The 26,304-nt window shown below is 38.5% G+C and overlaps 1 protein-coding gene across 1 annotated transcript in view; it reads left to right on the forward strand.

Moving 5' to 3' along the window:
• Ascc3 (activating signal cointegrator 1 complex subunit 3) overlaps window positions 1-26,304 on the forward strand; it is a 274,305-nt gene that overhangs the window by 195,253 nt on the left and 52,748 nt on the right. Inside the window, exons 37-38 of the mRNA XM_032888665.1 lie at window positions 1,956-2,067; window positions 2,235-2,369. Coding sequence (XP_032744556.1) covers window positions 1,956-2,067; window positions 2,235-2,369 — 247 coding nt within the window. The remainder of the gene's footprint in view (window positions 1-1,955; window positions 2,068-2,234; window positions 2,370-26,304) is intronic.

The raw sequence follows: 26,304 nt of genomic DNA on the forward strand, positions 1-26,304 counted from the left end.
TATTCTTCTATGTTGTTTTGGCTGAATCTATGCTTATGCATTGTGTGATTGCATGGTACCTGTGGAGGCTAAAGGGGAGAATCAGATTCCCTGGAACCGAAGTAATGGACAGTAGTGAGCCACCATGTAGGTACTGGCCATTGAACCTGGGTCCTCTGGGAGATGAGCTAGTCCTCTTAATCACTGAGCTACAACCCAATGTATCCAGAATTTTTATTTTCACTTTTTAGAGCAGAATTACCCTAACTAAATACCACCAATTAATCATTTCCCAATATAAAAGAAATATTCCTCACTTTCCTAGTGCTTCTTGTCATTGCCACCTAGGCTTATGACATAGATATGAGTACCTGGTTTACATTAATATACTTATAACTCTTCTGTGTCTTCATTGAACATCCATGCATTGAGCTGTATGACAAAAGGTTATTTGTTTGAGCAGCAGTAGTTTTTCTATGAACAAAAAGATTATGAAAGACTATTTGCTAAGCCAAATCTTCCCCTTCTCTGGTCCTTCCACAGTGAAGACCTGGGTGCATATAGACATTTTAAGTTCTAGTACCTTATGAATGTCAGTGGAGAAACATTTTAAAATTTGTCATTTGCACTAACTTCTATTTAAAATTTAAATTTTATTTAAAATTTCTCCTGGCATGATTTTAATTCTTCTCCCAAATATTTTAAAGTAAGCTTTAACTTTTGAAGAAATTGAAAATGACTCCCAGAGTCATCTTTGCAACGTTTCTCCATCACTCTGTGATGTTGATTTCATATGAACTTCTTTCATTTGAGATTGCAGACGTTTTTTGTTTTTTGTTTTTTGTTTGTTTGTTTTCCAATCTTGTTCAAACATTAAAGCCACCATGGTAGGATTTTAGTGAAAAGTGTCTGTAAGTCTCAAACCACGTTCAGTTCCACTCTTGTCCTTAATGAGATGATAGGTAGGATATTATAGAGTTTCTCCATACTGATTCCCGTGGAGTTAACTGACAGGAACTAGGAAGTTGTCAAAATTGTTCTTGCAACCTTCACTCTTTAGATTTCTTCACACATACAAACAAAACTCCTGTGGTCAGGTATTTGCCTTTCATTGTAGTGAAAACTGAATGGTCAAATGAATTATCTGTTCTTAGAGCTTCCGTTTGGAAACTACACAGGTCTTGAACCTTTGTGTTTCCTGTGCATCACAAGATAGAATGCTTGATCTTACTTAGCCCGATGACTTTCCTTTGGGGAACAGCATTTGTTGCATAAACACTAGGGAAAAATTCTCAAAATTTCCTAGAAGAACTCATACAATACTAAGATCAGTAGTTCTGATTGTTTTGTAAAAGTTGTGTGTGTGTGTGTGTGTGTGTGTGTGTGTGAGAGAGAGAGAGAGAGAGAGAGAGAGAGAGAGAGAGAACACGAACACACATGTGTATATTCTATGTGATTTCAGCCAAACTTTGCATTTTGTACTTTCTAAATTTAGTGCCTAAGGCTACTTTGGAATAGATTAATACCAAGTTTAGCATAAGAAAATGTTTTCTCATAAATTTTTTTTAAATCCTGTGCTGATGATATAGTCAACATTTAATGAAAGTTAGCATATATACATCTTCATTATATAATTCTATACTTTTACATTTTCATCTTTATTATAATTAAATCATTATTTTCCTAAGATTCACATTTAAAAAGAATACAAAAACAAAAGTTTTTTTTTCATGTAATGTACCATTTTAAACTGTCTATTTTACATATTTGTGATGTATTATCTTTTTCAGTGGTGTTAGCAAACTTCAGTTTTGGACCTTTGGCCTGTAAAATGGGAATGTTAATTGTGGTTGTTTTAATTTTTGATTGTGCTTTTTATTTGGTGTAAATTCCTGTTTTGAAGTTCTGAAAGGCTGTAAAGCTGACTTGACAGTTGTAGCCGACACACCTTGAGACTGACAATGCTTTTTTCCTAGCTACTACAACTTGGGGGACGTCAGCCAGGACGCCATAAACAAGTTCCTGTCACATCTGATTGGGCAATCTCTGGTTGAGTTGGAGCTTTCCCACTGCATTGAAGTTGGAGAGGTATGACTTCTGGCCCATCTTTCCACAGTAAGGCACACGGAGCCTGTGCATCCGAATTTGTGACAGATCAGTTGCAGTAGCCACCACAGTGTGAGTTGTTACCCTCTGAGGAAGGTGAGCCTCCACTGTATGTCTCACTTGCCTTATTGTTTCTTTATTTAAAATAGGACAATCGCAGCATTGAACCACTGACATGTGGCCGAATTGCCTCCTATTACTATCTGAAGCACAAGACAGTCAAAATGTTCAAGGACCGTTTGAAGCCTGAGTGCAGCATTGAAGAATTGCTGTCAATTCTGAGTGTGAGTTTTATACTACTGTGGTTTTTGTATTTATATTTCATACCTCCTCTTATAATTTAGACCTTAAGTGTTTCCAGTTCTGAAAGTTTGCCTGAGAGTCTTCAGGATGGTCTCTCTTCTTTCAAACAAGGTTTCTTTCCATTTTTATATAGGATAATCTTGCAACAAATCTGACAGCATGACTCATTCAGAGCAGGATCCTCCTGAGTACAGTAGGCACTGTTGATATGAGAGCCAAAGTGGTGTATTTTCCACTGTTCAGAGCAAGCCTAATAACTTCTCTAGCTGAGATTGGAAACTTGTTTGGGTGGTTCTTCTTGAGTATTCACATCTGATGTTTCGTAAGGAACTGTATGATTAAATTCTATTTCAGATTAACACTAAGAAAGCTCTTTAATGCCCATGCCCATCCTTCCATCTCTTACCTTCCAAAAGGAAAAAAAGCAACAATATGTATCATGTATATATCTACTACATGCTTCCGTTTCTTTTCCCCATAAAATTAAATTTAATGAACTCTGTGAAAGGTGGGAGGTGAGAGGAGTCTTATTTTGCCTTCACCTTCAATAACTGAAGTTGACTGGCCAGTGGGGATCAGGGATCCACCTCTCTCTGTCTCCAAGTGCCAGGGTTACAGGTATATGCCACCTTTATTCAGATGAAAGGTATTCAAGTGAAGTTCTTGATGCTTATATAGCAGGCACTTTGCCTACTGCTCCATATTCCCAACCCACTATAGTATTTACTTAAGTCTAATTTCATCCATGATGAAATTCTCTCACTTCAGAGGCTAGAGAGATGGTTCAGCAGTTAAGAACACTTGCTACTCTTCCGATGAACCCAAATTTGGTTCCTAGCACACATATCAGGGAGCTTAGAACTTCATGCAACTCCAAGTCCAAGGCCTCCAATACTTGCTTCTAGAAGCCTCTGAGGGCACTCCTACACAGGGCATACATTTACAGAAAATAATACACGTAATCATAGTGTGTGTATGTGTGCATGATTAACTCTACAGATTGAGCAGGTTACATTAATTTAGGGATATATACACATATATGTAATAACATAGAGGCATGAAGTATAACAGAGCAAAGAAGCGATGCATGGGAGTAGTTGTTAGGAGGAAAGGAAAAGGGAAAAAATGTAATTTTATTTTAATTTAAAACAAATTTAAAAATAGTAAAATTTTTAAAAATTCATCTTTTTTAAGAAAGAAAAAATTTTATTTTTTAAGCTATACATATTTGTTCTTTTGTGTTATTCAAAACAAAAGTTATTTTAATTGAAATTTTCCTCTTTTCTCAGAAATGTTACATTTGGGTGTTATTCACACTGTAAGGTCAATTTTGATGTGTTTCTAGGAGTTAGAAGATGACCATAGGATGAAAAACAATATCACAACATTGATTCACAAAAATCTTTAAAAATGTGTGAGCCTATCATGTTTCATTTATTATCAAGGAGATTTCTTAATTGTTTTCAATATGTCTTTCCTCCTGTTGGAGAAGATAATTATGAAGACAGGCTCAACCATATGTCTGTTTTCATAAAGTAAGTTAGAATTCATATCAATTCTATAATCATATATTTCTTCCATTTTATATAAATTCTTCCATTTAGTATAGTAAATAAGAAGTTTAGCAGAAAGAGATTGTCTAGGTATATCAAGAAAATGTTTATTCTCTATGTTATTCTTTTTTTTCCATGGTCACCTTTTCATGGTTTTTTTTTTTTTTTAATTGTATATTTAGAGAGTGTGTGGCCCTTGTGATCAGTATATAAATTTTAGGCATTACCAATGAACGTCCTCATACACAGGTGAACTATGGTCTGTGGCTAGATGACACTTAGACATAGATCAGAGCACTGGTTATCTGAAAAAAAGACAAAACAAGATGCATAGTCTGTCCTCCAAGTTAATCTCCTCTGCTGGGAATATTTGTTGTTGATATTTCATGTTCAAAGGATGTTTGAGAGAATACCAACTGACCAAATGTGGTGATCAAAACCTAGCACTCTGGGTTGTGGGTCACTGTACGGGTTCTCTGAACAGAAGCACTTTGATTCTTGGGATGTGTTCATAATTGGGGAGTGATTCCATCAGATCTGACTTGTGTAAAATCAAGTCATCACTCTGTTGAGATGCACTGTAGACTCTCAAGAGTCAGAATAAGTCCACTGCCAGTGAACTAAAATAAAAGATAGAAGTGTGACCATCCCATTTGGTCTGCGTGGGACTAGGATTATTTCTCTACAGACTAGGGAAGCAGGGACATGGGTGTCAGGATTAGACCAACCTGGCATGTGTGTGTCTTTCCTGTCTCTTTGCCTTGTAGGTGCTTTAGGAAAATTTTTACCCATTAGAATATTCTGGAGTTTTCTCTTTGGAGTGTTGAAGTCTATTATATTTCCAGTGATCTCTTACTCGCTCTTCTTTCCTAAAACTTGATTGATTGGCTTACACTCCCCAGTATGATTGTCTTTAAACTATAATTAGAGACCCATTGTGGGTGTAAGGCTAAAGATTCTATTAACACTGTTCTCTTCGCTAATCTTATTCCACAGTAGGAACACACTTGTTTAAATTCTGTCCATCAAATAAAAAACTAGTTTTTAATTGGGTACCTACTATATGATTTGTACTTTACATACATTATTTCAATAAGCTTTAATGACTTCTTGCGGTATAATCACATAAGTAATGAATGTCACAATAGTAAGTTCCTTCATAATCATAAAAATTAGTTCCTTAGAGCTCTCCCCAATATCTAACTTTCTCTCCTAGATACACATTACTTTATCCTGTAGACCATTTCTATCGATAAAAAATTTCAATATTAAATGTTAAGGTCATGCACCTTTAAAAAAACAAATAATAGTTAGTTTTAAAGTCATGGGTGATCTTGTAACCTAAATTGTAAGTATTGAATACAAATGTTAATCGCTGGCAAAAATAATCATTTCAGAATTTCTTGTTGAAAACATATATTTGAAGTTTTAAACCGTCTGATGCTATTTTGAAAGGGCTGGGTATTTTATAAGAGCCTTTGCCAAGTCTTTTTTAACACCATGAATTAATAAGCCTCATAATTAATGCAGCTGCTTCACACCTCCATTGTTAACCAGTGACATTACATCTGTCCTGCTCCATTGATGCCCTCCGCCTACTTATTGAAGCATTTAGCAGTTTTGGCAACAGGGATTACATAGATTGTAGTTAGTAGTCTAATTAGGTATAAGTGAAAATCCTGAGGGAAAAGTGCATTTCAAAAGTAATTTGAAGAATCTCTAATGATGCTGGCACAACTCCAGAGCAGAAAGTGTCCATCGTCGTGGCCCAGCAGGGTCAGCTTTGATGTGATTCTAGGTGTTTAGATGTTATCCTATTTAGAAACAGCAATGCAAATGGAAGGTTTCAAAGTTGTGGAATCTGTTTCCATATATTTTTTTTACTCTGTACTTCCTTAGGGTATTAATAGCTGAGAGAAAGCAAAATATATTCTAAATGTACTTAGGATTTTTAGATTTTCAGGGTGTTTTTTAATGTAAGAATTATTTGGCTATTTGTATTCTTGTAACTGTATAGAAATATGACATTGTGCTTCTATATCAAATATCCAGTGAAATCAGTCTTTGTTTATATCAAGCATGGGATTATATGCATATATGTAAATTATCCTATTTTAAAGTTTGCGACTCTCTTATTGCCCAGCAAATATTAGAATATTGAGTAAAAGAACAGATTTCTTACATTAAAATACAGCAGTTTCATCTTTTTAAAGTTTTAGAGCTTTATATATATCAGTAAAATCTTAGATTTGTCAGTACTACTTTCTTTAAAGCCAAACGAATATGTTACCATGGCCAGTGTAATGCTCAGGGGTGGAGCATCTAATACTTGGACCTTGTCATTTCTGTAGTTCAGCGACAAATCTTTGGTATCAAATTATAAAACATCTTTCTCCAACTTATAAGGTAATTAGAAAAATAGATAATTTTAAAGAGATAAACTTAAAACAAAATAACCTAAAATATTTTTAAATTAGCATTTGGGGGAGGGGCGTGGTTTGTAAAAATGAAGAGTTGATTAAAGGAAGAGAAAGGAACGGAGAGGTTAACCTGACAGTCACACCATCAGCCTCAGTGGTCTCCATGTCCACCTAACCTCATGGCCGTCACAGGATCCCATCTGCTGCTCCTTATCCTCCATGTGGGGATCTGATGTGATGATGCCTTCCAAGGTTCCTGAGAGGAGCGGCCTTACCCTCCGCCTGGGGCTGCCTGGCATCTTTGGAAGAGACACAGATGGCAAATGTCTTTTTAAAATGTATCTTTCTATTCTCTTCATATTTTCCCCTGAGACTATCTTTATTCTCCATTATTTTTTAGTTTCTCCCAGTATTCAAGATCTACAAGCTTGTGAAAAGCTTGTACTAAAGTGAAAAGAAGTGTTACTTGGTGAAAGATGTCACTCTCAGATAAGTTTGTTAGCATTAAAAGATCAGTGTTCTTTCTTATCTATTAGGTTCTGAGCATGACATCTACGTGAAGTTTATCCTGTTGACAATTTTTGTTCATTTTTATTTTACTTGCTTTGGCTTCCACATTAAGTGCACAAAAAGAACTATCAATTACCAGTATTTTTGAAGTTAATGATTAAATAGGATTTTTAATTAAGACATGAGTTATAATACTAAATTGTTAATCTTACTTTCATAATCGCATCCAACTTTATTATTTAAAAAAACATTACAGACCTACCCTTGTGTAAAATAACACAGTGTGGAAAAATCATAATACTATGTAAGTTCTACCCAATTTCAGGAAACAAGACAGAATTGAAATCTGGTCTCCCAAGCAAATTATCGCTTCTTCAGATTTCATAAGTGTTCTTATGGCCCTAAATAGAGGTAAGGGGTCCCAAAGGAATAGAAGACAGACCCCTGTCCCCTGTCCTTTAAAGGAATTTGTGTTAGAAACAAATAAAACTTATGGCTAGAGGTGGAAGCTTGGGTTTTATTTTTGGTTGTTTTTTTTTATTGGTTATTATATTTGCATTTCAAATGTTCCCCCCCCCTTCCTGACTTCCCATCCGGAACCACCCCCCCATCCCTTTCTCCCTCCCACCTACCTACTCCTCCCTCAGTACCCTTGAAATCCCTCACCCTGGGTCATCTACCTTCCACTAGACTAAGGTACTCCCCTCCCAGTGATGCATGGGTCACTCCATGTGTACTCTTTGATTGATGGAGCTCTGGCGGTTGGGGGAGGGATCCAGTTACTTGATAATGTTTTTGGGTTTTTTGGGGGTTTTTTTGTTTTTTTTATTAACTTGAGTATTTCTTATATACATTTCGAGTGTTATTCCCTTTCCCGGTTTCCGGGCAAACATCCCCCTAATCCCTCCCCCTCCCCTTCTTTATGATAATGTTGTTCTTACCATGGGGTTGCAATCTCTTCTACTCCTTCAGTCCTTCCTCTCACTCTTCCACCGGGGTACCTATGCTCAGTCAGATGGTTGGCTGAGAGCATCTGCATCTGTATTGGTCAGGATCTGGCAGAGTCTCTCTGGAGACAGCCGTATCAGACTCCTGTCAGCAAGCTCTTCTTTGCATCAGCCATAGTGTCTGGGTTTGGCGGCTGCAGATGGATGGATCCCTAAATGGATAGCCTTTTTCTCAGACCTTGCTCTACTCTATGTCCCTGCATTTCCTTTAGACAGGAGCAATTCTAGGGATTAGTGGGTGGCCCCATCCCTCAACTGTGGGTGTGCCTATCCACTGGATATGGTCTGTACAGGTTCTCTGTCCCCTTTGTTGAGTATTTCAGCTAACATTATCCCCACTGGGTCCTGGGAACCTCTTGCTTCCCTGGCATCTGGAACTTTCCAATGGCTCCTTCCAGTTCCCCATCCGCCACTGCTATACACCTCCATTCAATTTTCTGACCCTCTGTACTTCTCCCTTATCTCCTCCCACATCAGATTCTGCCCCCTTTTCCCTCCCCCTCCTGCCTCCCTCCCTCTACCTCTCATTATTTTCCCCTCTTAGTAGTACTGAAGCCTCCATGCTTTGGTCTTCCTTCTTCTTGAGGGAAGTTTGTGTTTGTATCTGGTATTGCTACTTAACACTACTTAACTTGTTCCTGAAGGTATTCAGTCCAGATCAAAACCTTCAAAGCAAGAACTTGCTTTGTCATTGTCCTCTCTAAGAATCAGTTTCAGCCTGGCAGGGCTGGCTCACATACACATGGGATATATATGTCTTTAAAAGATTTACGAAATTCTGAGAATTCTTTTCAGGTACTCTATCATGAATCATTTAACAAAGCATACAGTTAATAATTTGGGTTCTTAACACCAAGTTTCTGAGATATAATCCACCTATTGTGCCATTCACATGCATTTAAGTGATACAGTCAGAATTATTAAGTCATTTCCACTATCAGTTTTAGGACGTTTTCCTGCTCAAGAAGGAAACTGCATTGCAGGCATTTTCCTGTGTCTGCCCTTCTGTTGTTTCCCTACAGCTTAGCAGTCTGCTTCCAGCCTGTCTTTGTCTAATAGAACATTTCCCCTCCCCATCTATCTGTAATTATATGTCCTCTGATCAGCTAACCGCACCCTGGTCACTTAAGACTTGTCAAACAACATTCCAGTCCTCTCTTTTTATAAGGTCATGTTTTATAGATTCCATAGATGAATGAGATTCAGCTGTCTTCATCTTCCTGTGCCTGGCTGTTTCACTTGAAATAATGTTCTGTGGATTTATTCATATTGTCACAATTGACAGAATTTATTTTCAAACCTGAATTGCATTGATTTTTGTATGCTACATTTCTTTATCAATTTGTCTTTTGATGGATAGCTATGTTTATTATGCTGTGAAAGAGCTTCAGTAAACAGGGGAGAGCATGTATCAGTTTTATGCATTTTTATATATTGATTTCATCTTCTCTGGCTTTATATATGAAAGTGAGGTTGCTGGATCATTGAGTAGTTCTGCTTTGTGAGACGCTTCTATACTGTCCCATAAGGGTTATACTCATGCATGTTTCCATCTCCAGTGTATAAGAACTTGTTTCTGTACACTGCTGCCAAAATACTTACTTCTCCTTTTCAACAGTAGCCATTTTTTATGTTGTGGGGAAAACCGATGGCTTTGATTGCATAGCCCTGATCTTTAATCATGTTGAATATTTTTTGTGAACACACTGACCATTTGTATGTCTTCTTTTGGGAATTACCTTTTCAGGGCTTTGCCTGTTTTTTATCATTATTAGCTATTTCTTATTTTTATTTAGTTCATGAAAATTGCTTGCATGTATATATTTTGATCATATTTTACCTTCCACAGCCTCCCTCTAAACCCTCCTGAACACTCCCAAATTTCCCTCCATACTTCATGTATTTTTTTTATTATAGTTCTAATAAACCTCCAAATCCAAAGTTGGTACTACCCTAGTAAATGCTCATTAGTGTGAAACCACTCACTGTAGAATGGGTAACCTGCGTGGGGCCTCACACTAAGGAAAACTGACCCTTCCCTGAACCCATCAGATGCCAATAGCTCCCCAGCTGGGGTGAGGCCTCCAAAGCCCTCCCCTGTCTGTGCTAGAACATTGTCTGGCTTGATTTTACTCGAGTAACAACCAGTGCTGTGAGTTCTTGAATGCAGTAGCCCTGTCATGTCAGTGAAAACTGTTTAACAACAATCCTCTCCAGCCCCTGGGTCATACCATCTATTGCCCCATCTTCTGTGATATTCTCTTGTCCTTGAGGATAAGGAGTATATAGTATACATGTCCTACTGGGGCTGAACTCACAGACATTTGTTCTCTGAATTTTGAAAAGCTGTGAGTTTATATTAATTAATGACTGTTGCAAAAAGGAGTTTCTCTGAAGGAGACTGAGAACTGGTAAAGTCTGTCATTATGGAGATAAGTATTTAGAAGGCAGCTTGATGCTGTGTCTATTTGGCAAAATAATAGTAATACATTCTCCCCTATAAGCTCTATGAGTTTCCCCAGTAACAAGTCCTTACTCAAATTTATCTTACCGGCCACCTGTTCTTCCATGGAGAGGGCCTTAAATAGTAGTCAGAAGTGGTTGGCTACTCCCATAACAGACCATTGGTGCCTCAGGGGTTTGTCTTTTCAGGAGGGTTAATTTGGTAACTTATAGCTCAAAAAGACTGTTGGTGATGATTGCCCCTTATTACCTGCCTGGTTCTCTCTTGTACTGTGAAAGCTACCCAGCAGGGATTAAGTGTGGTGTCTTCAGCAGCAGGATCTTACCATGACATTCTGGTAAGAACAATGGCAATGGCTCATGTTGTACAGAAGTCTCTGGGACCTTTCACCTGAACCAACAACTTGGAGATATCCTATACTTGTCTTCTGCCCATTTTGAATATTGCATTTCATTGTTTTGCTATTTGGATGTTTATGCATTCAGACTTTTTTCCTGTAGAGAATATCATTGCTGCTTTGATAGAAGTTGCTTTAGCTACAGTGCCTCCTTTGCATGATGCAAACTTCTAATACATGAATAGAAAATCTAGTTTAATTTTTATTTTACACCTTACCTTCAGTCAACATTGTCTTGCAGTGACCATGAAGACATCTTTTACATTTGTAATTATGTTTATTCCTAGGTATTTTTGTAGCAATGAGATTGTTTTTTTTTAAATTTTTTTCTAGATAACTTGCTAGATAATATAGCATAGGGGTGATTTTTGTATGAATACTTTTTAACCGTACCCTTTTATTTGTTTCTTTTACTGGAAATATATTTTTTTTCTCAAATAATATATCCTGATTATGGGTTTACTCCTCCCAGTTCGTCCTTATCCATTCCTTTCTCCCATTGGAAAAGAAACAGGCTTTTGAGGAATAGTAATAACATTCAGTATAAAATAATAAAATATAATAAAACAAAGACTAACTCGTTGGAATTGAATGAAACAGAGTGAAGATACAAGAAACAGAGACCCATTCATTCACACACTCAGGTATCCCGTAGGAGCCATCATCTATACAGGACCATTTGCAGGCCCCGTGCAAATGGCCTCAGTTTCTGGGTTCATATGAGTGTTGTGCGTTGGTTTGGAGGACCTTATTTTCTTGATCTTCTTCATCCCTTCTTGCATTCTCTCTGCCACCTTTTCCATGAGGTTCCCTAAGCTCTGAAGTAAGGGGGAAGAATTTGATTGAAACATTCCATTTAGGAATGTGTGTTCCAAAGTCTCTCACTCTCTACATAGTGTTTCCCCATGTTCAATCTGCTTCAGGAGGAAGGTTCTCTGATAATGGCAAAACAATGTGCTGACCTATGAGTATAGCGGAATGTCATTAAGGAGTTATTTTATTGCTATAGTTTTGTTTTTCTTTCTTTAGAACAATGGAACAGTAAAACCTAGGGCTGTCTAGGCTCAAGTCTTTAGTCACCAAAGCATCGTTGAATATAGTGTGCAACCCATAGAATGGACCTTAAGTCAAATTAGAAATCTGTTGGTTACTCCTACTAGCTTTGTGCCACCATTGCAGGTAGGACACCATGGTAGATGACAAGGATTTTACCTGAGTTGGTGTTTATGTTCCTCCTTTGATAGTGTGCAGAATACCTCCTGGTACCAAGACTCTAGATCATAGGGGTTGAAGGCTTTGTGTAAGCAATGATACCAACTTGACTTCTCCATGTTCAATAAGTTGCGTAGGTCTTTTCTTCAACAGTGGGGTCTTGCCATCAGTTTGTGGAGAGCAAACTCTGGTCTTAATTTGAGGATTCCCATGTGATGCCTTTGGTCAACAAGTCAATTAGCTATAACCCAGTCCTGGTACTGGAAGTTTTCTTTAGTGACAAGAGATGGCCAGTTGGGACTTTGTCTCCCCCATTATTTGACAGTTTCATTTAGATTTAGGTCTCCATACCTCAAATGGTCCCTAATTTTAGCTTTCTCTTCTCATATCCCCTTCCTTGTCCCCTGCTGGGGGTCTCTGCAGATACCATGGCCAGCATAGTGCCAAATTATGTGAGGCAGGAAGAAATTCTAGTTCAATATGACTCACTAGCTGGTATCGCCTTAAACTTTGGGAGTCTGACACTCAGCAGTTTATTTTAGGCATACAGTACAATTTGGAAAAAAGTTCCATGATGTAACACAATTCCATATTATGCACAATAGAGCCTAAGGCATAATTATATTGAAAGATTGAAGATTATATTTATACACATTTCCTAAATACATGTCACCTCTTTCATAACAGTGGGTCCTATAGATAGAATACGTGTGTCATTTTGAGGCCTTAGGGGACAACCTGGTATGCTCTTGCTCATACACATAGCAGAACAAACTCAGCTATTAACCACCTGCAGCCCCTTTTTGTAAGGGGGAGTGGGCTGGTAGGTATGGCATCAGTCATACAGATAGCACAGAGGTCAGCAGATTGTTAACCATATCCATTCCTAACCTTCTAGGAGGAAAACATTTTATACATCCCTTCTTCTGAAGACTTAGCCCCCATAGACTCATGTTTGAACAAGCCTATGGGGGACAGGGAGTAGAATGTGATGGTTTGTATATGCTCTGCCCAGGGAGTGGCACTATTAGAAGCTGTGGCCCTGTTAGAGTAGGTGTGGCCTTGTTGGAGTGGGTATGTCTCTGTGGGTGTGGATTTAAGACTATCCTAGCTGCCTGGAAGCCAGTATTCTGCTAGCAGCCTTCAGATGAAGATGTAGAACCATCAGCTCCTCCTGCAACATAACTGCCTGGATGCTGCTATGTTCTTGCCTTAATAATAATGGACTGAACCTCTGAACCTATAAGACAGCCCCAATCAAATGTTGTCCTTATAAGAATTGCATGGGTCTGCTCATAGCAGTAAAATTCTAAGACAGAAGTTGCTACCAGGGACTGGAGTATTGTTGTAATGGGCCAGACCATACTTTGTTTTGGAAGAATGTGGATTTGTAGATTTGGGATTTAGGAAGCAATGGAATGTCTTAAGTGGGCCTAATGAGCCATCCCAATAGGAATATGGAAGACTTTGTGAGTGATTTGAACTGTGCAGACCTGTCCCAAGAGGCTTTAGTGGAGAATTTTAATATGTGGCCTAGAGAATTTTGTGGTATTTTGGCAAAGAACATGACTGTCTTTTAGGCTTGTCTGAATAGTCTGCCTGAGGCTAAGGTGAAGAAGAGACTCAGATTAATTGCGTTGACAAAGGAAGTCTCAGAAACGCCTATCATAGACTTTGTTCTCTGTTTAAGTCTCAAGAAGAACACTTTGAATAAGCACAGCAAGCTTAGAAAGGAAAAATATAAAATATGTGGTCTGAGTATTAAAAGGGCACCAGGAAGTGAAATGGAACTGAATCTGTTTTCAAGGGCATTAAATTGAATTAAGGGAGTGGTGACCGTGGGGCAAGATCTAACCCAACTAAGTTGAAATCCAGGCATGGTGGTACATGCCTTTAATCCTAGGAGACAGTGCCATGCCCATCTCTGAGTTCAAGGCCAGTATACAGAGCAAATCTCAGGACAGCTAACTTTGGCAGTGAGGAGTTGGAAAACAGAAAACTGGTAATAGAATGAGGGGGAGGGGGGTGTTCCAGCCCCAGCAAGCAACAGAACACAGCAGCTTTGGCCATGTGATTCTGGCTTTAGAGTAAAAAATAGAAGGGACTACTGGAATAATTGATGCCGGTTGGCTGGAGCTAAGAAATTAGCAGTGATTAAGAAGAGACCAGCATCACTCACATGAAATCTTCTGGGAAGTGTTTTATGAGAGCACAGAGAAACTGTGTTCCAAAGATAGCCAAGGTTGTACCTTGTGCTACAGCTGAACTTGGTAATGTGTAAGAGTCACCCAGGTGGTACTGGTTTTGAAAGCATGAAGCGTTCATGAAGAGCAACTGAGGTTTGGCACTGTGAGAGGCCATGGAAGGCCATTGTTGAAGGTGCAGCCTCAGTTGCAGTTGATGGCCCAGGACTGAAGGGGTCATGCAGAAGATTTAAGGTTTGACAGCATGAAGAGAGCCTATGTGAGGCTATTGGTGAAGCCTAGTTGCAGTGGAAGACCCCCAGTGTATTGGAAATGTGAGTACCATGGGATGATCACCAAGAACAGCAGCAGCAGTGGAGTGGATCAACCTGAGCTTAGAGTGCTACATAGGGCAGAGCTGAAGAAGTAAAGCAAGCCCTTTGGAGGAGCCCAGAAGATCATGTGTGGATCCCCGACATTGAAACAAGAAGTGGTAACATCGAAGTTGCCTTGGAGACCCCCAAGATGTTCCAGATGCCAGAGCTGTGGGTTATCTGCTGAGGAAAGCTGCTAACAGGGAGTGGAATCAGTCCAGGAGAAAGAAGTTTGTTGCAGTCAGCAAAGATCTAAAAACTGCTTTGACATCAGACATGGGGATGCAGAGTTTGGAGTTTGGCCAGTATCAATTAAATGTTCTCTTTATAAGAGTTACCTTGGTTGTGTTGTCTGTTCACAACAGTAAAACCCTAATTGAGACATTTGGTATCTATTGATTTACATATTTGAACTATCCTGCGTCTCTGAGGAGAAGAATATCTGCGTCTATTCTTGTCTTGACTTTTTGATGAGTTCTTGGATTTGATTTACAAGTATTTGTTTTATTTTTCATGTTTATGTTCATAATGGGAATTAGGCTGTAATTCTCCTTCTTAGTTGGGTCTTTATGTGATTTGGATACAATAATATCTGTGGCCTTGTAAAATTAATTAAGCAGTGTTCCGTTTGCTTCTTTTTTGTGGAATGAATTGAGGAGTGTTGGCATTAAGCTTTCTTTGAAAGTCCTGAGATAAAGTATTGTAGGCCCTGGGCTGTTGCTGTTGCTGCTGCTCTCTCTCTTGTTCTTGTTGAGCTTTAATGACTGCTTCTATTCACTTAGGGTTATAAGTATGTTTAAATTGCGTATCTGGTCTTAATTTAACTTTGGTAAATGGTACCTTAATGTATGCCCTTATGATTCACTGAATTTCCTTGGTATCTACTGTTACGCTCCCCTTTTCATTTCTTAGTTTGGTAATGTCAGTATTCTCACTCTTCCTTTTAGTTTGGATGGAGGTTAGTCAATCTTTTTTATTTTTCTCAAAGAGCCAAATGTTTGTTTCATTGATTATTTTGTTCCTGTCTTATTGATTTCAGCTCTGAGTTTATTTTTTCTTGTCTATTCCTCTAGGGTGTGATTTCTTCTTTTTATTCTAGAGCCTTCATGTGTGCTGTTAAATTGCTACTGTGAGAGCTCTCCACTTATTTTTTTAATGTAAACAGTTAGAGCTTTACTCTTAGAAACAAAATAATAACTTTCTTTGTGTCCCATAACTTTGAGTATATTATATATTCATTTACATTCAATTCTAGAAAATCATTGATATCTTTTTTAATATCTTTCAATAACTCCCTCCCTCTTTTATCAGTAGTGTTACTCAATCTCCATAAGTTTGTAAGCTTTTGTTTCTATTGTCAATATCCAGTATAGTCTTTTGGGAGGAAGAGGGGCTATGGTATGCTCTGTAGATTTCAGTTAAGTAAATTTGATTTATAGTATTATTTAAATCTAGTATTTTTCTGTTTAGGTTTTCTCTGGGTGCCCTGTTATTGACAAAGGCTAGAATTTGTGGTCTCTTTTTCCTTGTAGCTTTTAACCATCTTTCTTTGTTCTGTAGTTTAGTGTTTTTACTATTATGTGCAAGACTTTCTCCTATGGTCCAGTCTCTGGTGTTCTGTATACTTCCTGTACTTTGATAATCATCTCCTTTCTGTTAGAGACATTTTCTTCGTGGTTTTATTGACAAAAATGTTTGTGCCTTTCACCTGTGTTTCTGCTTTTCAATTCCTAATATTAGATTTGGTCTTTTCATAGTGTTCCATATTTCCTGGATGTTTTATGCTAGGATTTTTTTTAGCTTTAACATTTTCTTTGACCAATATATCCATTTCTGCTGTCATATCATAAATGCCTGAGATTCTCTCTTCTATCTCTTGTATTCTATTGTTGAATCTTGCCTCTGAGTTTTCTGTAGAAGTTCGTAAATTTTTCATTTCCAGATTTTCCTCAGTTTGGGTTTTCTTTAGTGATTCTATTTCCAATTTCAGATCTTGAAACATTTTATTCATTTTAGTCTACTGTTTGTTTTCCATTTTCATCAATTTCCTTAAGGGATGCACAGTTTTTACACTGGCATCTTGGTTTGGGAAAAATTGTATTTCTAGGTGCTGATAGATGGCCTTTTTTAATGTGTGTCTTGTTTCTTGGTTTCTGTTTCCTCTGGATTTTAGTAGCATGTGGTAGCTGTGTGTTGCCTTGTAGGAAATTTTTCTGGGGTTTTAACAGGTGTGGGCACTGAAGTTTCCAGGTAAGATGTGTTCCTAAGTATTAGGACCTAAGACCCTTGGGAATGGAGGCAGAGAGTAAGAGGCCACCACAGAAGGTCTGGTGTAGAGTTGGGTCTGAGTCTGGGAAACTGGGCTTGGAGGAAAGGAGGGATAGAGGAAGATCTGCAGTCATCCTGCCTGCCTGAGTTGGGGGCTGGTATGAAGCTATAAGTGGGAGGAAGTCAGGAATAGATCTACTAGGAATACACTGGATATACCTATGGATGTGCTGGAAGTGAGGCAGGGGGCTGCAGGAGTCATTGTGTTACAGAACTGGAGATGAAATTAGGTTATTAGATTTGGAGGATTAGAAGGAGCAGTGAAGGTCTGCAGTTAGCCTGCCTGCTCCCCAAGCTGGAGTGACCTGTGAGTTCTCAGGGACAGTTCTTGAATTCAGGTCATGATCCTTGGCAGCAACGTAGGTCAGTATTATTAATGGACACAATGCAAAAATTCTATAGAAAATATTATCAAGTCCAGCAATGTCTACTATAAATGGCAAATATCTATCTCCATGATTCTCTTCAAAGTACATAAATTCCTTTTACTAAAGATTTCCACAGAGAAGAGAAATACTGAGTCTTAAGCCAATGATTTTTGAAGCTTTGCACTTTCAAGGGTAATTTACGAAAGAAAAAATGATTCACCAAATGGAATGGGATTCATCACAGGGATGCATGCAAGCTCGATGTAAGTAAATCTTTCAAGTACAAGATACTAAGAAAGTATGTCATCTCCATTGTTGTAGGAAAAGGAAAGCAAGTGGCACACTTCAATATAATAAAGTCTATTTGTAAACAGCAAGCATCAGTATTACTTTTAGTGGCTAAAAGATGAAAGAATACTTGCTGTATAGAGACAAGATGCCTAATTCACCACTTTGGTTGAACATAGAAGACCCTGTTCGAGTAGTTAAGCAGGCAAAAGAACGAATGGAAATATAATCATGAGAGAAAAAAGTCTTACTGTTTGCTGGTGGTAAGATTTCATTTATAGAAAACACTGTAGTCCAAAATAAAACCTCAGATCCAATAAATTAATTCAACCAAGTTACAGAATATACAGATATAATTAGCATGCAGTCACCAATTATTTGAGATAGAATTCTTTTAAAGTTCTGTTTATAATTGCTATCAAAAAGGTAAATATCTAGGAATAAATTTAACCAAAGAGATAAATGGAGTGGGGGTGGGAGGCAGAGAACACTAAAGTGTGGAAAGACATCTCAAGTCCATGAAATAAATACTGTTAAAATCTCTATAGTATCTAACAGAGAGCTACAAATTCAAGAAACCCCTATTAAAATTCAAAATAATATTGCTGTTCTTTACAGAACTCAAAAAAAAATCTGAAATTCACGTGAGATTCAGACAGAGATAGAGGTAGAAACACTCACAATAGGAATATGACCTGACCCTCCATAGATTAATCTGTTTAAGCTCTTAGCACCATTGCTCCTCACTAGGACGATAGGAAAGGTGTTATAAGGAAAAGACTACAGCGTCGATGGCTCCCATTTGTGAGAATCACGATTTGAAAGAAGATAGCCTTACTGGGAATATCACTAAAGAACTCCATCCCTGAAATCACGTGCCTCAGAATACATTTTCTCAGATTCAGCCAAGAAAGTCTACAGAGCCTGCTACAGCTGTGATGGAGTGGGGCCAGACTACTTCCTATTTCTAGATTATTTCGATAGGGATTCCAGACTTGAGCTGGCAAGAAATGGGTAGCACTGTTCACACAGTCCTGTTTTTCAAGCACAGAACATGCAAGAGTGAAGAGGCATCGAGGCTTGCCCAAGAGTTACAGGGTATGTTCTCTACAAAGAAGGGCCTGGGAGACCAGTGCACAGAGACCCTATGTTGAAGATGCCAGGACTATGCGTGTGCTGCAAGAAAGCTGTAGAACCAAGAGTTCAGCTGGCCTCGGAGAGAGGACCCAAAGCTGCTGGAGCCCAGATGATTCCTTGATGATCCACAGACAGAGGATCTGGAGCTGGAGAGTTTGGTGTTGGCATTTAAGAGATTTCCTTCAGTCTCAGAGGAGATGTTGGCTATTGAATACTGCTATGAATGCTAAGCACAATAAGGATTTGGATCTGGAGAGAGGACTCAGCAGTTTCTGCTTTGTAGAGGACTTAGGTTTGGTTCTCAGACGCTACATGGCAGCTCACCATCTGTAACCCCAGTTCCAGGAAATCAGTTTCCTCTTCTGGCTTCCATGTGCACTGCCACAGATAAACAGGCTGGTAAAAGACATGCACATAAAATATAGAGAAGTCTTTAAAAAATTAAATATTTAAAAATACAATGGGGGACTTTTGAAGTGCAAATGAACACATTTAGTATTGTGAAATCAGTTGACTATGAGAGTGTGAAGGACTAGGGCAAAATGTTTGGACTTGAGTGTGAAACGCTCCGTATGCAATCATGTGTTTTAAAATACATAGTTCCCCACCCATATAGAGGAGGAGGGGGAGGGGTTGGGGGATGTTGGCCCAGAAACCGAGAAAGAGAATAACAATTGAAATGTAAATAAGAAATACCCAAGTTAATAAAGATGGAAAAAAAAAATACATAGTTCCCAGCTGGTTGCCCTGTCAGGAAAGAGTGAAACCTTCAGAGGAATTTGCTCCTCTTTTTGGGTTTATGTATGCACATTATAGTATGAAGATACTTGTCTTGCCTTGTCAAATAAAAAAGGTCACTTGCCAAGTTAATTGGATAAGTTTTAAGAATAATTCTTGTTGCTTTAAAAAAATCAGACTTGGTAATTCTGAAACTACAGTAGTGTATTTGCTTTGTGATGTCAGACCTTTAGAGGTGTAAGAGCATATTTGGGCTGACATCTGCCGTATCACAGCATGGTAGTGAGCATCAGAATGTGAGATCCTCTTCCCTGGGGAAAAGTCTAAGCATTTCTTGGTTGCCTGTAGTTCTTTGTCTAGGGCTGAGGCCCCATGAGATTTGTCCTCCCATATTAACATGTCTATTTGGTGCCATCCTTGTTCAGTTCTGGTCAACCCTGAAACCATAGGCATACAAGTCACACTGTACAATATGTTTCGGATATATATGGGAATACATACAAATGTATATATGTAGCAACAATTAAAGAAATAGAAGCCTTAGATTTGAGCAAGAGCAAGGAGAATTGCATGGAAAGAGTTGTAGGGAGGAGATGAGAGTAAAAAAAAAGATGTAAACTTATAATTTCAAAAAGTGAAAAAGTAAGAATGAAACTGAGATGTTAGCTGAGGTTCCTAAACTCATCCTTGGGATCCACTGGGAAGCACTCCTCTAATGCTAATTACCTTCAGGTACCATTAACGTATGAGTACTGATTACGTTCCCAACACATGATCCAAGCAAAGTGTAGTCTTCCCTCCATAAGAGGAATTTGGCTGAATACATAGGACAGTGATGTGGAGGACCTCACTCCACTGACTCTCTTAGTTTCTAACCTCATAGCATGATTATGCTGTACTCCAGTATGTAAGTAAATTACATAGATAATGTCTTTATTACAGAAGTAGTCACACCATCCGTGAACTTATTTAAACATTAAATATTCCTTATAAAAATTACAAAATTCTTTTATAAACAATATTTTCCATCTGAAACCCATAGCATATAGCCACATCACAGAAATTCTCGTGTCTCAGGACATCAAAACTCATTTTGCTGTGCCAGATACATGGTTCAATGGCAAAGAGGACTTGCTGGTCTTCCAGAGAGGACTCAAGTTTGGTTCCCAGTACTTATGTAAGGCAATTCACAACCATATGTAGGCTTGAGCTTGGCAGTTCAGAAAGGAACCTGATGTCTCTGGCCTCCACAAGCACCTGACTCACATAGACAAATCCACATACAAAAAGGCGTAATTAAAGATAATAAAAAATAAATCTTTAAAACTCAGTTCGCTTAAGAAGAATGAAATATAAATGTCATTCTCCTTGGATTCATAATACTTTCTTATATTCTTACTTTATATATACCAAAGAAAAACAGTTCAATTAAAGCACTGTGAGCTTTAATTTTATGTTTGTGATAGTCTCTTGTACAGTTATGGATGGGGTCTGCATCCGTCCACCACAGGGCACAGCCGTTGGGAAGGCAGGATGTGGGGAGTTGACCGCACTTACCCCATGCTGTCGCTGTCCTTAGGGACTCCAGGGGTGGGGAAGCAGGGTCTGAGGCATGGGACAGCCGGAGCTGGGGGGTGGGTCCTGGGCCTGGGAAGAGGCTGTCTGGTTCTCAGGCTCTTGGACACCCAGGCACTGCTGAATGCCTTGGAAGAGCTGAGAACAGAATAAGGGCCTGCGGGCTGGATCTAGTCCAGGGACAAGGGAGAAAAGGGGAGGACTTCGGCTGATCCTGCAGGGAAAGGCAGTAGGCTTGAGCTTAGCTTGGTGGTGGCCATGGCTGGAAGCACGGAGAGGCCTCTATGGGAGTTTAGATGGCAGCTCTATAGGCGAAGGCCTTCTCCAGCACTCCCCTCAGCAGGTCAAGGTGAAAAGAGACAGTCCATGGTTTTAAGGCTTTTATTGTCATGGTGGAAAGTGGATGAGTAAAACCGTACCTCCTTCCCCCCACCCCACCCCACCCCCCACCCCCGTTCTCAGAGTGGGCCTGAGATTAAATACTTTTTGCAGGGTGGAATGTCTGGGAAGGAAAGATTATTGGCTCAGCCCAACAGGCCTTTAGGTACCTCATTAAAATGGAGATCTGTCTTGAGCCTACATGACCACAGGCCATGTCCTCTACCCGTGGAGGGACCTGGAACGTTTCCCTTATGTGACTGATAGCCACAAATCTATGGGGAGCTGCAGCCCAGGAATCAGACGAAACTCCTACCATCCCTTCAAGGGTCTCCAGGGTTTTGAGCCTTAGCTCAACTGGGAACCAGGCTGCCTCTCAAGGTCTCACAGTCTCTTGGTAAGTTATTCAAGGTGCAGATGAACTCGCTTCGCTACCTTTCTGGCTCAGCCTTCCAAGTATCTGGGAATACAGGTCTTTACCATCAGGCCCTGCTTGTTTTCCTATGAAATCACTATGTTTGTTCCTCGTGGCATCCTGTGCAATGACGAATACTACAAATTCTGTATTTGTTAACTGAAGTCCACACGTTTATAAGATACATGCCAAGCAGTTGCTGTCTTCTGAGAGAGAATCTAATGAGGTCTCCTGAAGACCAGATGATGAGGCCAGCAATGTTCTGCTAGACAGAAAGTGCATAGCGGTAAAGACCCAGTGTCAAGGCCAGCAGTGCTCTTCTGGACTAGAAGTGCAGAAAGGCTGTGACTTTCTTTTTTAAGCATGAAAGAAAGTAAGAGAGGGATTGAAACATAGCCACTTCAGACCCAGATCAAAGTGATCTGGCTTGTACTGAACTAGCACTTAAAAGCAGATGTTTCATGTTCATTGTTTTAAATAATTGATAAGAAATATACAGGTAATATAAATATTTCAATTAATAAAATTTCTGCACATTCTTATGAGTTTTAGTTTTTAAAGTATATTAATGCCAAAACATTTAAAATACATGTATGTAGATACTGGATTTTCTTTCAATGATACTGAGATGCCGTAAGGTATTTATTAGTCTTCTGGCTATCATAACCATCTGTCATCGTTACCCTATGGGCATACTGAAATGCTAGAGAGCTCATTACTAAAGCACTGTTAAAGCTAGGAGTACAACATACAGCATATGTTTGTCAGTACCCAGTATGTGTGTACTACATACATGTTGTGGTGATAGAGTGCTGATCCATGCAGTCACTTGTAGGCTAAAAGTAATAATTCTGTCCGCTTGAGAGAAAGCAAAAATAGCTGGGTACGGTGATGCACACCTTTCATCCCAGTACTCTGGAGCCAGGTGTGGTGGTGCACACCTTCATCCCAGCACTCCGGAGGCTTATGGTTCTTTGAGTTCAAGGGCAGCTTGATGTGCATAGCAAGTTCTAGGACAGCCAGAGCTACACAGAAAAACCCGGCCTCAGAGGAAAAAACAGCAAAAGTTTAATATTTACTGTACCAGTGTATTAATTAAGCAGCCCTACTTCATGATACAAGTAGTTGGTTGCTACATTGAAGACACAGGAAAGTCAATTTGTCTTGTGTATTCTCATATCATACTCTACAAGGATAATTCATAGTTAATCAGCCCCCAGTGAATTCCAAACTTAAGAGCTGTACTTTATAAGCCCTAAACATGTACTTTGTTTTTTCAATGTTTACAGAACCAAAAACGGCAAACTAAATTGGTGTGTTGAATATGTGCCTGCCTATTTTATATACATGTGGACATTTAGATGGGGAGACAACTCTTATTATAGGGTTTGAATATGACCTAGCCATAAGAATGCATGTTTGCTTTTTCTCGATTCACACAGAGCAGATGGGTGCTTGATGGACTGCTAATCCACAGCTGGAATGGTTTCAGCCGTTTTCACGTGGCCGGGTTAGAGTGGCTTTTCTAGTGGACTGAGAGGGCAGCAGAAGAGGGATATCAGTATTCATCAGTATCCCAGTGGGAGCGCTGCCAGCAGAGATTAATTTTTTCTGTTATGCTTGTAAAACAAGCTCAGGTGGAGTCTCTAATCCTCAGGGCACGGGTGGCAGATCAAGAAAGATGCTACAAAGCTAGTTAATTTTCTGATTCTGGGGGAAACAGAAGCTCTGTTAGATGTATAAATACACGATTGCAAATTTAAGTAGCTCAAATCCAAATGGGATCTTCTCAGACATCTGGCATTGAAAATCTCTGTTTTTCTTTGTTGTATTTAAATAAAACATATTAAAAGTTTACCCTAGGAACAATAATAGTGGTAACTTTAATTACTCTAGCCTAATTGATTTTTCTAGTTAATGACTTTTAAAGCATTTAATATTGACAAACACAAACAAGAATTTTGTGTCTAACCACATCAAAGTTGAACGCGAAGTACCCACGTCGGTATAGGACCTCATAGGTTATCCAGTTGGCAGTAGTTTCCGGGTTTCATTTTCTGGTTCTGCTTGCTTGCTTGCTCGTTTGTTTTTAAATTTGTTTCCAGTCTTCTTTCAGTGATTGTATTTTTATTTTTCAACTTACAATTTCATTTTAGCACCTGCTTTCTTTATCTTACTGTATGATTCATCAATTTAGGTGACTGTTCAACAAACGTTATTCCCTATATTATCATAAAATATTATTTCAGTCAAGTTCTACCATTATAAATATTAGCTTCCTCCATGCCCATGACACTTTCTTTTGAATCTTCGAATGTATTAAAATATCATACATTCATAGCACATTGGTTTGCTTTTATTTTGATTTTTGCTTATGTTTTAAGGAAATAACAGCAAATTATTTAAACCAACCCCCAAAAAAAAAAAAAAAAAAAAAGACTGATTAAGAATACATACCTTATAGGTTTAGGTCTCTAATTGGTTATGAGTAGTTTGCAAAGTCATTCCAACTATAGTGTCGCAGGAGGAATGACAAGTAAGGAAAGCTCTGCTGAAATGCACTCAACTTTTAAGTGTGTTTATTTTGAAAAACATGACATACATATTCACTTAAAATCATTCTTTACTGTAACTCCGGCCATACCTTGCAAAAAATATGTATTTGGGCTTAGATATTTGTTAATCCTGAGTTCATATCTTGCATGAGCTAGAACATTAAGTATTTCAAGAGAACACAGATTTCCGAGGCACAACGTAGGATGCAAAGCTTAATATGTCATAGTAAATGCTTCTGTAAAAATGCAGGATCCTCGCAAGTCAGGAATGCTTCCTCATGATTAAAACCTGGGAACGTGAAGAAGATACAAGCAAGTCTCCTGGGAGCTAGTGAAATAACTAAAGCTAGAGAGAAACCCATCACACTTTTTGAGGTAATAATGATTAATAACAAATTAGGTTATCATGTTCCCAATCTTTACTAAATCAACAAGTCAATTCTCATCATCCTTCTGTATCACTCAGAATAAAATGGTGCCGTCCTTCAGAACTACACTAATCCTAAATGTGGGACAAAAATCTCGCTGATTCAGGCTTCACTTTACATGTGGCTTTTCTAACTTCTTCAAAGTTATCTTTTTTACATATAACTTACAAACTATGTAATTGCTTTTCAAGTAGCATTTCCCCCTGTCTTCACAAAGAGAAGAGAAATAATTTATTTAGTCAGCCCTTAATTGTAAACAATATATTCTTAAATCAAAATAGAGAAATAGAATATCAAATTTTTTTTCATGGGCTCTTTAAAGATAGCAACATTTTTCCCTAATTAAAAAAAAAAAAAAAACCTTATTGTTTTAATGCAGCAATTCTTAGGTACACCCAGGTATGCAAGCAACCGGGTTTGTTTGTTTGGTTGGTTGGTTGGTTGGTTTGGTTTCTTGTGAGAAATTAGACATTTCATTTCAAATAAATTAGAAGCTTCTTTTTTAATTTAAGTAACTTTTTAAAACAGAAACATTCTAATCACTGAATTAAAAGGAATAAAATCTAATATATTAAGGAAAATAATTAATGTTAGGTCTTCCTTACTATGTAGTTGACCCACTCATTTATTCATTCATAGTTATAAAGCTACACATGAAAATGTACCCCAAGCTGTTTGTTCAGGACCAGTAGAAACCTACCAACACACATGACCACTTCTGCTGCCTTCAATGCTACAGCACAGGTCTCATGTCCTGTAGGCAGAGATATTTGTTAATTGCACATTACCAGGGAGAAAAAAATCATGTAAACACTATGAACTTTTAAATAAGTACTTACTTTGTTTCACCAGTTTCACTGTATTGTTCCATGTTTTCTGATGATTTGAAATGTATTGAGATTTTCACACTATCCTAAGGATATAAATATCAAAGGTTATATTTGTGCTTGTCATATATTCAGCATGCAAATTTTTGTCACATATTATAACTTAAAATTCAGTTTTTTAACACTGATAACTTGCCCTCTTTCTGTCTTGGAGAACTGTATTGAAACTTTCAGGTTATTGAAATGGTGCTTTAGCAATTCTAGAACACAGAGTATGCAACTGCCCACTCACTTAGGAATTGGAAGCTTTTTAAATATACTTTATTTTTATTTTTTTATTACCTTTTTTTTATTAACTTAAGTATTTCTTATTTACATTTCGAGTGTTATTCCCTTTCCCGGTTTCCAGGCCAACATCCCCCTAACCCCTCCCCTCCCCTTCTTTATGGGTGTTTCCCTCCCCATCCTCCCATTGCCGCCCTCCCCCCAACAATTACGTTCACTGGGGGTTCAGTCTTAGCAGGACTGATCCCTTCCACTGGTGATCTTACTAGGATATTCATTGCTACCTATGAGGTTGGAGCCCAGGGTCAGTCCATGTATAGTCTTTAGGTAGTGGTTTAGTCCCTGGAAGCTCTGGTTGCTTGGCATTGTTGTTCATATGGTGTCTCGAGCCCCTTCAAGCTCTTCCAGTTCTTTCTCTGATTCCTTCAGCGGGGGTCCTATTCTCAGTTCAGTGGTTTGCTGCTGACATTCGCC

Source organism: Rattus rattus, chromosome 18 (genome assembly GCF_011064425.1).
Source record: "Rattus rattus isolate New Zealand chromosome 18, Rrattus_CSIRO_v1, whole genome shotgun sequence".
Taxonomy (NCBI): domain Eukaryota; kingdom Metazoa; phylum Chordata; class Mammalia; order Rodentia; family Muridae; genus Rattus; species Rattus rattus.